The 12,361-nt window shown below is 31.8% G+C and overlaps 1 protein-coding gene across 1 annotated transcript; it reads left to right on the top strand.

Moving 5' to 3' along the window:
- Positions 1–2,252: 2,252 nt before the first annotated feature.
- LOC127261901 (anaphase-promoting complex subunit 2) lies at positions 2,253–10,888 on the top strand. Its single transcript, XM_051290330.1, has 16 exons — positions 2,253–2,696; positions 4,050–4,136; positions 5,011–5,239; positions 5,760–6,037; positions 6,277–6,348; positions 6,534–6,778; positions 7,196–7,612; positions 7,712–7,913; positions 8,006–8,120; positions 8,274–8,356; positions 8,532–8,651; positions 8,968–9,056; positions 9,134–9,215; positions 9,380–9,571; positions 9,655–9,723; positions 9,858–10,888. The coding sequence occupies exons 1-16, from the start codon at positions 2,454–2,456 to the stop codon at positions 9,978–9,980; spliced, it is 2,646 nt and encodes an 881-aa protein (XP_051146287.1). The 5' UTR covers positions 2,253–2,453; the 3' UTR covers positions 9,981–10,888.
- The last annotated feature ends 1,473 nt before the right edge of the window (positions 10,889–12,361 follow it).

The following is a 12,361-nucleotide window of genomic DNA, read 5'->3' as shown; positions in this document are numbered from 1 at the left end:
GCAATATAAATGTCAGCGCAATTGGACCACTCTCGATTTAAGGTTGTAATGAATCCATAGTCGTAGTAATTGAAACGAGCGAGAAGTGCAGGTCGATGTGGTCCAAAAAACACAGGTCTCCGTAATGTCGTAAAAATATGTTTCATGTCTTAAAAAAATAAATAAATAAAAATTTGATGACTTGATGAAAAGGCCACGACGGATTGAAGCCTAAATGATAGGGCGGCAACGACTATAATGGTCATCAAATTTAAGGATAGATCAGTACAATATACTGAAAATACTAAAATATATTGTATATTGTACCAAAAAAAAAAAAGTATCTATAAATTCATTATGATGTACTGAAAATTTTGGTATGATTGTATAGTATCTATAAATATAAATAAATATTGTACCGAAAAATTGGTATGATTGTATATCATATTGATATTTTCGATATTTATAAATTTATATCAATAGGTCAATTTTTTTTATACAAGACCATATCGTACCAAAAATATTGGTAAAATCAATATCTTTTAGTACGATAAACATGATATACTGATATTTTTTGTATATAATTTTCTTCATATTGATACTAAAATACATTGTATATTGTACTAATTTTTTTTAAAAATATGATTGTATATTATCTATAAATAAATATATATATATATATATATCAATATATGTTATCTAAAACATTTGTATGATTGTAAATTATATTGATATTTTCGATATCTATAAATCCTTATTAATGCATCATTTTTATTTTTTTTATATAGAGATCATATCGTACCAAAAATATTAGTAAAATCAATTAGTATTTAATAAGAAAAATATGATATATATATATATACTAATTTTTTCCCTCTATATGTTTAATCATAACGTATTTCATATACAAAACTTTTGGTATCAATTTATACAATACTGAAAATTTTGATATACTTTGTGTTTATTTGAAAGTTTGGATTTTGGATTGGGATTTTTAACAGTAAAAATTTTAAATTTGAATAGTTGTATAATACGATATAAATAGGTGTTGATGCGATGTTTTGAATGTAAAATTGATTTTTAGTATAATATAAAAAATAAAAAATAGGTGTTTGATTTAATATTTTGAAGGAAAAAAATTGGATGAATAGTAAATTTAAAATTCAATCCCCCAAACAAACACGCCCTAAATGTAGTAAAATTAATAGTACATAAAACGATTGATATACTTTAAATATTGGTAAAATTGACAGTACATAAAATGATAGAACCATATTTGTCTTATTGTCACCATTTCTGTTTGGAATCATTAGCTATGGTAAACATTTTTCTAAAGATTGTCAACGGGGATCCATAGAACCCACAATTGGTCGTAAAAAAAATTACTACAACAAAATTTAGGACAACGGGTAGTATAGTAGTATAACTGCGTAGTGTGTTTGGTTTTAATTTCAAACTCTTTTTTTTTAAACTATTTTTTCGATATAGTTTTTAATAGAAATTTTACTATTTTTTTCTGATTAAATATTAAGATACTATAAGAACAACGAATAAAATCCTCGACGAGGACAAATTACTCATGTTCGTGTACATGTACGTGTAATCATTTTTAGCTAGAGTGTGTTCGTTTAGCCAATTTCCCCCGGTTTTTACTATTTATTAGATTTTTTTTATATTACAGTAGTAAAAATTAATACATATTTATATCACATTATACAATTATTTCAATTTAAAATTTTTACTATTCAAATTACATACCCCCGAGTCTTGTCTGTCACGCATGGTTCGTTTGGGTGTGTTTGTTTGGGGGATTGGATTGGATTTACACTATTCATCCAATTTTTTCCTCAAAAAATATCAAATCAAACACCTATTTTTCATTTTTTATATTATACTAAAAATCAATTTATACATTTAAAACATCACATCAACACCTATTTATATCACATCGTATACCTATTCAAATTCAAAATTTTTACTGTTCAAATCCCAACTCAAAATCCAAACCCCCAAACAAACACACCCTAGTGTAACTTGTCTTGTCGAACCTAATTTGCAGGCTATTAGCTTTGGTCGGAGGTTTACCTAGCGCACACGAAGGATACTGTTGTAAGTCCCATGTTAAAAAAATAAGACCATTTGGGCCGAAGTAAATAGCCTAGTCACTTTATCAGGGGCCCAAATAATTACCCGACCCGTATTTGACCCGGCCTATTACTCGATTCATGCGGGTCAAAGAACCTCTGCGGTCTGCACTACCTCAGTTGAAAAAACTACACACTGCTAAAAATGGCGGCCATTTCATATGGCAAAATTCAGAAGCAGCAGAAGCAAGAAGCGCTCAATCCACAAGCGTTCTTCCGTCTAATTTGCGCTGTTAAATCTTCTAATGGAAGTGGTGGTTTAACGTATCAGACGTCTGAGCTAGGGTTTTAATTCGTAGCCTTGTTGTGCCTTTTTTGTTTGTTCCGGCAATGGCGGCGGCGAATAGTTCATCATCATCGCCGATGTGCAATTTGGCGGTACTCGATACTCTGAACGAAGCTTCAATTGTAGAAATGACGGACAGTTGGAATGCGTTTTGTGTAGCAACTGAAGCGCTGCTGGGAGGTGAAGGCAATTTGTCGTTCGCTTCCGATTTCACTTCGCTCGTGCGGAATCTCTGCAGCCTTGGACTTGAATCGCTACTTGTCGAACACTTCCTTTGCTCCGTGCAGGTTTCTTCTACCTTGTTGAAATTTATGTTTGTACTTGCGTTGAAAACGTTTTGAATTTATTTGAACTGAACATTTCTGATTATGTCAATTAATTGTCGCGGAAGCATAAAACAATGTAAGAACATGTTTTATACAGTTGATATTTTTCTGCTTGATGCTTCGGATGCATAGTTTTAGCACTTAGCAGTGATATGTTTCATGGTCATTCTATTTACTTTTGAAACTTGTGAGGGTGTGTTTGGTATAGAGAATTGAATGATAGAGAAATGATAAGGGAATAGAATTGTAGAGAAAGAGAATTGAGAATTCAAAAGAAAATGAGAATCGACTATTATGTTCAGTATAACATAGAATCTGCCTAAAAATGTAACATATAAATGTAGCAATATGGATTAATCAAGCTAGAGAAAATGATACATTGCATTCTAGTGGAGTGAAAAAGAGAAAATGAATCGACAAGGCAGAGACGATGATTGGATAAGAGAGGTTTTAGTAGAGTGGAGATCCGCGAAGAAATATAGTTTGTTTAGTTGGTGACTTTTTATATATTTTTTTTGTTTGTTTAGGTTTTCTATTTGAATAGTAATTTAGATGTGATGTTTTATAAAATAAAATAATTTATGTTTATAAAGAATTATAAAGTTGAATAGAAAAAGAAAAAAAAAAAAGAATTACCATATGAACACACCCTGTATGTCTGAATTTGCATTTCTCTCGATTTCTCTATGTATATGAGAAATGAAACAGAGAATTGAGAAATATATATTTTTTTTAATTTTGATTTTTCTGACTCAAAACAAACAAGAGAAATCTCCATGTTCCTGTAGCAAACACCCTAAGGGTGTGTTTGTTTGGGGATTTGGATTTTGGTTTGGGATTGTACGACTGTGATATAAATATGTATTGATGTGATGTTTTGAATTTAAAATTAATTTTTAGTATAATATAATAAACAAAAAGTAAGTATTTAATTGATATTTTTTGGGGAAAAAATTTTGGTGAATAGTAAAAACATGGTAAAATTTTTTGAGAATACACCCTAAGTGAAATCTGCAGTAACATGTGAATAATTGGACAATAAAACTGAAGATCGTAACTTCCTCACAGTCTGTACAAGTTGCCATTTAATTTATGCCAGAAGTTTGTCTAAATTAAGCATAATTTGCCTACAAGGTAGATTTCGAATAATTAAATGGGGGAGCATAAGATTGATCTATCCTTACTCTTTAATTAGAGGAAAATCTTTATGTTTAATTGTGTTCCATTCCTTAATGGGAGATCACTTTTTTTATAAAGTTGAAATATAAAATGTCTTTATCTATTCTAAGTTTCTGTGTAATTGTGTTGCCATAGGAAGCATTTGAAAAAAATGCCGCCTCAAGATTTTGGAAGCATTTTGCTGTCTACAAAGATTCTGCAGATCTTGACATGGAAGATTCAGTATGTTTATATGTGATTTAACACAGTTTTTTTGTTATCTTATTCATCCTATGTGTTTATTAGATTACCCCAAAAAATCAGAGGACAAAAACAAGGACGGACAGGCCAAACAAAATTGCACGAATACCTTAAAATTGAACCTTATTTATTAACTGAAGCCAGTATTTAACTGTTGAAATCTCCAGATTAAGAAATTGTGGATTAAGGTGACTTGTTCGTCTGTTGGTAATTTATACAATTCAGTCTAAGCAGTTTTATTTTTTTCTGTTTCTAGTAGAAGTTTAGATGAAACTGGTTAATTGCTTGGTCCGGGAATATCAGCTACTGGAGATGCTAGCTCGTAATACAAACTATAAATAATTGATGTTAGCAAATATGGTCCGATACTAATGAGCTGGATAAATGTTGAGAGGAACTTTGTTTTTTTTTTAAGGAATATAGAAAAGAATATAAGGGATTCTTCTTATCTTTTATCTCTAATGGAAGATGTTCTGCTGAATGTTTTTGGCTTATCCGTTGTGTGGAAAAAGTAAGGGCTTGAATCCTCGACTAACTTAAAATAGATGAGCTGTGTAAAAAGGCTAAGGAGAGCCTCAGTTATATTCTACCATTTACCTTTCCCATTGGTGTGATCTTTAGTAAACCAGCAAGCTCATTACTTATAGCTGTTCCAACACCTGTAGAGATTTCCCGAATGTTTTAAATGATATTGGTTATGATAATTCAAATGCTAATAGTTACTTCCAAGTGCTATGCGTGGAAATAGGCAGAAAACACTTCCATTTTTGCTAAAGGTTTAAACTGTTGTAGATGATTTACACATTGGGTTTTATCAGTGTGTTCAGCTTTCTGATTCTGAAGGATTTTCAAACAGGATCAACTCGGTGAGTTGCAGGATGTACTACGCAAAGCGTTGGAAGAAATAGTATATGAAAAACAATACCAGGAGAAATGTCTTTTGGTGTTAGTTAATGCTTTAGAGAGGTTCAGAGAAAGAAAATATAAGGAGCAGAAGTATTTAGAGCCTGAGAGAAATTTATTGTCAAAATATCAGTTTTCTGTATCTTCAGTGCTCATGGCCAGTCTACCTAGGCATTTTCCAGGTACTTTTTACCTCATGCATATGTCTCACATGCTTTCTTGTTGAGTTCTGCTAAATGCCATGATTTATATACCCACTAGTGGACATGTTAGTCATGATATTAGGTCCATTGAATATATGCCCCTGTAGCTTTGTCTGACAATTATGTCCTTTTTTAGAGTCCGAGAAAATCCGTATAGTATGTATCTAATAATAAGTTGATATGAATTTACCTATTCCTTGTACTATGTACTCGGCTGATATTGTCAGAGTAAATCTGGATATGCTTCTGCTCCAGGCCAAAATTTTCATTGTGTAAACTGTAATTATTTTAACATACTTCCAGATCAATTGTTATATATAGTGTTTGGTCATATTGATTATTGGTGTAACTCTATGTCTTGCACGTTGCATTCCTGGTTACGTAACCATGACAGTGGACGGTTAGATGGAGGAAATGGATGATTTACATACGATGGTATTCTTTGAACTTTGAATACTAACTTTGTAACTGAATGTCATTTCTGTCCATAAATTATCAGATGTACTTCACTGGTACTTCAAGCAGCGGTTGGAGGAGTTAAGTGCAATTATGGCTAGAGGCTTTGAAAATGATAACAAGCCACTTTCTGATGATGGAATGGATCTAGATTGCAGAACAGGGGAAATGGATATTGATGAAACCCATCATGATAAAACCATTTTAGGAAACAACAAATTAGTAAGGAGCATTGGAGTGGTTGTTCGTGATCTTAGGAGCCTTGGATTTACATCAATAGCTGAGGATGCCTATGCATCTGCTATATTTCTGTTACTTAAGGTTGTATATGCTATCACCAGTAAAAAATTACAGATCATCATCTATAAATTGGCTCATGTTTCTTATGTTTTCTTTTCATGATGTCATTTTTTTTTCTTTTGCCTTGTTGCTAGCATATGTTTCTATCTTGGACTTCATTTCAATGAAATTTACTAGGTTTCATATGATTTGCTTTAATTTAGTCGATGTGTGTGTGTGTGCACGCGCTTTTTATCACTCTGAAGTTTGTGCCTTCACAGGCTAAAGTACATGAGCTGGCTGGTGACGAGTTTAGGTTCTCAGTGTTAGAATCCATTAAAGGGTGGATACAGGTAACATATATTGATATTGTTTCAGTTCTAGTGGTTAAAGAGCTTCCTTTAATCTCTATACCTTTACATGATATTGAACTATGCAATTTCATGGAGTTCAAGTTACTGAAAGAATAGTGTGGTTATGAAAGGATGTTAGTAGGAGATAACTTATGACCTCTAAAACAGCAAGTTATGTTTTGCAGGCTGTCCCACTTCAATTTTTACACGCACTTCTTGCTTACCTAGGTGATTCCAATGGCATTGAGTGCCCTTCTCCTGGTTTGAAATCTCCCTTAGCATCTCAACCATCTTTTACATATAATGGAAGTGAAATTCCTTCTGAGGAGCTTGTTCGTTGGAAGCTGCGCCTAGAATATTATGCTTATGAAACATTGCAAGATCTAAGAATAGCCAAGCTTTTTGAAATTATTGTCGACTACCCAGACAGGTTAGATTTTTACCTTTATGCACACTGCTAGATCGAATTTATGAGATAGTTCAAATAAGTTAAGCACTCAAATGCAGTATTGTAACCAATTAGTGGCTGGACTTGCACATTTATTATCTTTGTAAAAGTGCAATAGATTTTGGTGAAAGTTTTTTATTTGTCAAACCATGCAAGTTTTCCACAATAGTTTCCTTTTACATTTCCCTCTTTTTGTTTTCACTTCGACTTGTTTTATATTCACTACTTTGTCATACCAAGCCTACACATGGTTTTCTTATTTTTGAGTTGAAAACTTAGAGCATGCCATTAGGCTTTGTGTGTCCATCACTTTTCTCCATCTATAAAGAAATTAAAGAAAAATATTAATAGCAATCTACTTATTTATGCATCTGAAAAGGTAAATGCTTAATATTTCAGTGCCCCTGCAATTGAAGACTTGAAGCAGTGCCTTGAATATACCGGGCAGCATGCAAAGCTTGTTGATTCTTTCATAGCTGCTTTAAAATTTCGCTTACTCACAGCTGGTGCCTCCACCAATGATATCTTGCATCAATATGTTTCAACTATTAAAGCTCTTCGAACAATAGATCCAGCTGGTGTTTTCCTTGAAGCTGTTGGGGAACCAATAAGAGAATACTTGAGGGGAAGGAAGGACACCATTAAATGCATAGTGACTATGCTCACTGATGGGGCTGGTGGTAATTCTAGTGGACCAGGAACCGCTGGAGACAGCCTTCTTGAAGAATTAAACAGAGATGAAGAAAATCAAGAGAATTCTGGGCTTGACGATGATGCCAACACTGATGACAAGCAAGCTTGGATTAATGCCCAAAGGTAAGCTTTTTGCAAAATTCATATACAAAAGAGAATGTTTGAATTGTCCCTTTAAATTTTGAATGTTTGACATGCCTATGGTAATGTCTGTCTTTTAAGTTGGGAACCTGATCCGGTAGAGGCAGATCCTTTGAAGGGTGGTAGAAATCGAAGGAAAGTTGATATTCTTGGTATGATTGTTGGAATAATTGGTTCCAAGGACCAGCTGGTGAATGAGTACCGTGTAATGCTAGCTGAAAAGCTTCTCAATAAATCTGATTATGACATTGACTCAGAGATACGTACTTTGGAACTTCTCAAGGTCATTGTCGAAGATATTATGTTTGTTCAACTTGAAATACCATCGAGTATCTCACTTCTGATGTATCACATTTCTTGTTTTGTTCCTTGCAGATTCATTTCGGTGAGAGCAGCATGCAGAGGTGTGAAATAATGCTCAATGATCTAATTGATTCCAAAAGGACTAATACAAATATAAAAGCAACCCTCAAAAAACAACCTCAACCAGGTTTTGTCTTGCAATTGCTGTAATTTTATTTTTCCTTTTTATCCTTGTGGGAAATCATGTTGCTTCCTTACATAGTTTTCTACGTGAGATTGTTATTACTTAATATTATGTCTTTGCAATGGTTTTGTGACCGTGGCGTTCAAACAAATGCAGTTGCTGAAGTAGGAGAACTTGAGTTATCTCTGGGCAATCTTAATGCTACCATTATATCGTCCAATTTCTGGCCACCCATCCAGGTATTCAAATCATATCTAAATTTCTGCAAGCTCACCTCCCAAACACATTGATCTCACAATCAATGGCTTTCATAGAAGTTGAAATGCATAAAGAAATTTGGTATGCAATTGCTTATTTGTTCAAAGATTGCTGAAGAAAGGCTTAGTTGCCTGATTGTTATATTTCTAAATGCAGGAGGAGGCACTTAATATACCTCGACCAGTGGATCAGCTCCTAACTGATTATTCCAATAGGTTCCATGAAATTAAGACCCCACGCAAACTTGTTTGGAAGAAAAATCTTGGAACTGTAAAGGTCAGCTGCTTGCCATTAAGATGCCGCTAAATCTTTTGTACCTACACTTATGACAATACCCAACTTCCTTTACATGCATAGCCTGAAGAACCATTTTCCCATGAACACCCCTACTGAAAAACATCATGATTAATATGATCAATGCAAATCCTGAGAAATTATGGTCTATTGGGACTGGGTGAAGCATGATAAACTATTCTGCCACATTGGTGCACAAACTGCGGCAGTTGATATTATAAGCCCATGTAAATTATCCAGATACGTCTCTCTGTTCAAACGGCGCTGAAAAATTTATGTGTTAATTTTGTTTGTCCAGTTAGAGCTGCAATTTGAAGACAGAACAATGCAGTTCTCAGTCACACCTCTTCACGCTTCTATCATAAGTCAATTCGAAGACCAAACTAGGTAAGCCAACGATTTTTATTTTTATTTTTATTTTAAGGATGTATTATTCTCTCATAAACTGCTTCCCATGCCTTCAGTTGGACTTCGAAGAATCTTGCTGCTGCAGTCGGTGTACCTGTAGATGTCTTGAATAAAAGGATTTACTTTTGGATAAACAAGGTTCATTAAGAGTTCATTTTCTGTATAGTAATTCTATACCAATCGGTTTTCCTTCTTTTCCCTAAATTCGGACATCTAAGTTTCAAGTATAATTATTGTCATTTTAGCTTTTTAATATTTTTAATCTTTTCTTTTTCCTTTTTTTTTTTTTTTTTTATTTGCAGGGAATTCTAGCAGAATCAATCCAAGAGTCAGGTGACCACGACTTTACTCTGGTGGAGGCCCTAGTCGAGAGTGGAAAAGCTGGACCCAACAGTGGCGGAAGCTGTGAAGAGCTTTTGGCTGGCGATGAGGATGCAGAGATATCCGTAGCATCCGTTGAAGATCAACTACGTAAAGAAATGACTGTTTACGAGGTACGTGGCTGCAAAAATCTTCATGTATGCAATCAGTTAGCTAATAAGTTGGCGATCATTTTCTTTCATGAATTTTGTTGCAGAAATTTATCATGGGGATGCTTACAAATTTCGGCAGCATGGCTTTGGACCGGATACACAACACGCTCAAGGTAAATATTTCCCTGATTGCATAGCAAGGATTACTACACATACAGAACATCCTAGTCCAATACTTATTTCACCTTAAAAATATCAAAACTCGAAAGAAAAAAGAAGACAATCGTGATGTTTGTTTTTATTACAGATGTTTTGCATAAGTGATCCTGCCTATGATAAGTCACTGGAGCAGCTGCAAAGCTTTCTGGCGGGCCTTGTCGCCGAAGAGAAGCTTGAATTCAGAGATGGAATGTACTTCTTGAAGAAATAAGATGGCCTCGAGGTAACTGTTTATCGTTTCTCTTTTACACTTCACGCTAGTTAATGTGTTATTAGAAATATTTTGGTTTAGGAAAAAGGCCAAATGGGTGTTTTGGAGATTGAAAAGATGACTCTTTAGATATGCTAATGGGTAATATATTACAACGTTTTGTCCAAAAAAAAGATGATTGTATGGCTGGGTACGGGGCTAAAAAAATTGCACCTTCTGTGTCTTAAAAGTGTGATCAAAACTTTTGAGTATGGAGATTGGAAGAAATAGTATTTTAATACTCCCTTTGTCCCGGCTATCTATATATGTTTTAATGTAAACACAAGAATTTAGAAATTGTATAATTAGTAAATAATTAAGAATGTATTAGTGAAAATAATTATCGTATAATAAAAATATGTATGTGTTTCTTTTGATGAGTTTGGAAAAAATGTGGTTTGGGTTTTACATGAAAATAATGTTTGATTAGATGTTTTGTGAGATGAAAAATATATTTTTTTCGGGAAACGCAGAGTTTAAATAGTAAAATTTGGGAAAATTATGCTAAAGAAAATAAGATTAAAATGTATAAAAATGACAAAATAAATGAGGTGGGTGAAAATGGAAAGGTGGACATAATGAGTGGGACGGATGGAGTATTATTTTTGTACTTTTATAAAGGTAAAAATTGAAACTTTTATGGGGTTAGTAATACTACACTTTTTGGATTAAAATATAATAGGTATAAGAAATATATGGAGTCCGTGAATAGCAATGGTGAAAATAAATATATATATTCCCTTCGTCTCATTGAAAAGTTGTCATTTTATATTTGTGTTCGTTCCAAAACAAGGTTACTATTTTCTAATTTATATATATTTCTTCCAACTTACACTATATTACATAAATGTTATTACTTTTATATTACACGGTATTTTTATCTTTTTTCACTGCAATCCATTATAATAGCAAAAAGTAAACTGTAACTTTACACCGGGACTGAGAGAGTATATATATTGAGTATAAATTTAAAGAATGATCTAACTTTTCATTGAATATGGTATAATCACACTTTGGCATATAAATGAAAATGATAAAATAATAAAGTTATATGAGAGTATTTTTAGAGATTTCAATACAAAATGTACATAATTGATGGTTGATGTGGTGCAAGGGCCTTGGCCTTACTCAGGTTTACCATCGACGGAAACGGGTATAGACCCGCTTTTCGTGGGTTATCATTCATTTGAATTTTAAATCTTAAATTTTAATTTATTGTCGGACTAATTTTAATTTATTGTCAGATTATTATTGCACTTTCATTTCAACTTTTATTCCATAAAAATAAATAAATAACAACAATGAAATAAAATAAAATAAAATAATGTTAATTGCCTTAGTTTAATCAAACATATAAGTGGTTGAATGGTTTGGAGAGTTGGCAATGCATTTAAATACATTTCTAGTCTGCCTGTCATTCTTCCATTATTCCCTTACCTTACACAATTATTAATATTATATTATTTGTAGAATTGATTAATATATGCAGGGGTTGTTTGGTTTTTATTTTAATTTTAAATTTATTTTAGATAAGCAGTTCATTTGCATTTTTGTTTAAAAATTTTTTATTTTGATATAATATTTTTATGAAATAAAATAATATTTTTTTTTTATTGAAATATATGCTGAGTGAATATTACTTATCCAATTGTTACATTTATGTTTTTTTATTTTATTTAACATTAAAAATATTATTATATTTATATAAATTTTTTGTACAAATCTTTTTCTATTAGTATAAAACTAATAAAGTATTTTGTAATTTTTTATTAATTTATATTATGTTTTTAAATGAAATCTTTGGTGTAGTATAAAGTTGTGTTTGAAATTATAAAAAAATTAAAAAAAAATCATTAATTGTGTATTAAAGTTTTTTCCTAAAAAAAATAATAAAAATAAAAATAAAATTAGTGAAAATTTTTATAATATATTTCCTCTGTCCACCAAATTTATTCTCTTTCATTTTTAATTCGTCCATTAAATTTATTCAATTACTAATTTTGAAAAAATCAACAAATAACATTTAATTATTAACCTCTATTTAAAACTTATTTACGACATATGTTACTAATTTTATTACATTACTTCTTAATTTACTTTATTTTTTAATTAAATTTCTTATATATATATATTTTTTTTATTAAAAAATATCATATTAAAAAAATAAAATAAAATAAAAAAACCTAAACTTGTTTATCCTTTTTATTCTGTAATGCATTTAATTTTAATTCGTAAATGATTGAATCCAGACAACAACATAAGACTTGCTAAGACATTACATATATATGTGTGTGCTATAATACAATTTGTTGCATGTGGTAAGTAGAACCTAATAATATCAA

This window comes from Andrographis paniculata, unplaced genomic scaffold, assembly GCF_009805555.1.
Source record: "Andrographis paniculata isolate CXL003 unplaced genomic scaffold, ASM980555v1 Contig64END, whole genome shotgun sequence".
Classification (NCBI taxonomy): domain Eukaryota; kingdom Viridiplantae; phylum Streptophyta; class Magnoliopsida; order Lamiales; family Acanthaceae; genus Andrographis; species Andrographis paniculata.
This window is presented reverse-complemented; position numbering and strand designations above follow the sequence as displayed.

Excerpts from the sequence above, each read along its gene's own strand:
- LOC127261901 (XM_051290330.1), top strand. The coding sequence starts at position 2,454 with ATGGCGGCGGCGAATAGTTCATCATCATCGCCGATGTGCAATTTGGCG. Across the intron at positions 4,137-5,010 it reads ATCTTGACATGGAAGATTCA|GATCAACTCGGTGAGTTGCA; the intron begins GTATGTTTATAT and ends ATTTTCAAACAG. Across the intron at positions 8,652-8,967 it reads AAAATCTTGGAACTGTAAAG|TTAGAGCTGCAATTTGAAGA; the intron begins GTCAGCTGCTTG and ends TTGTTTGTCCAG.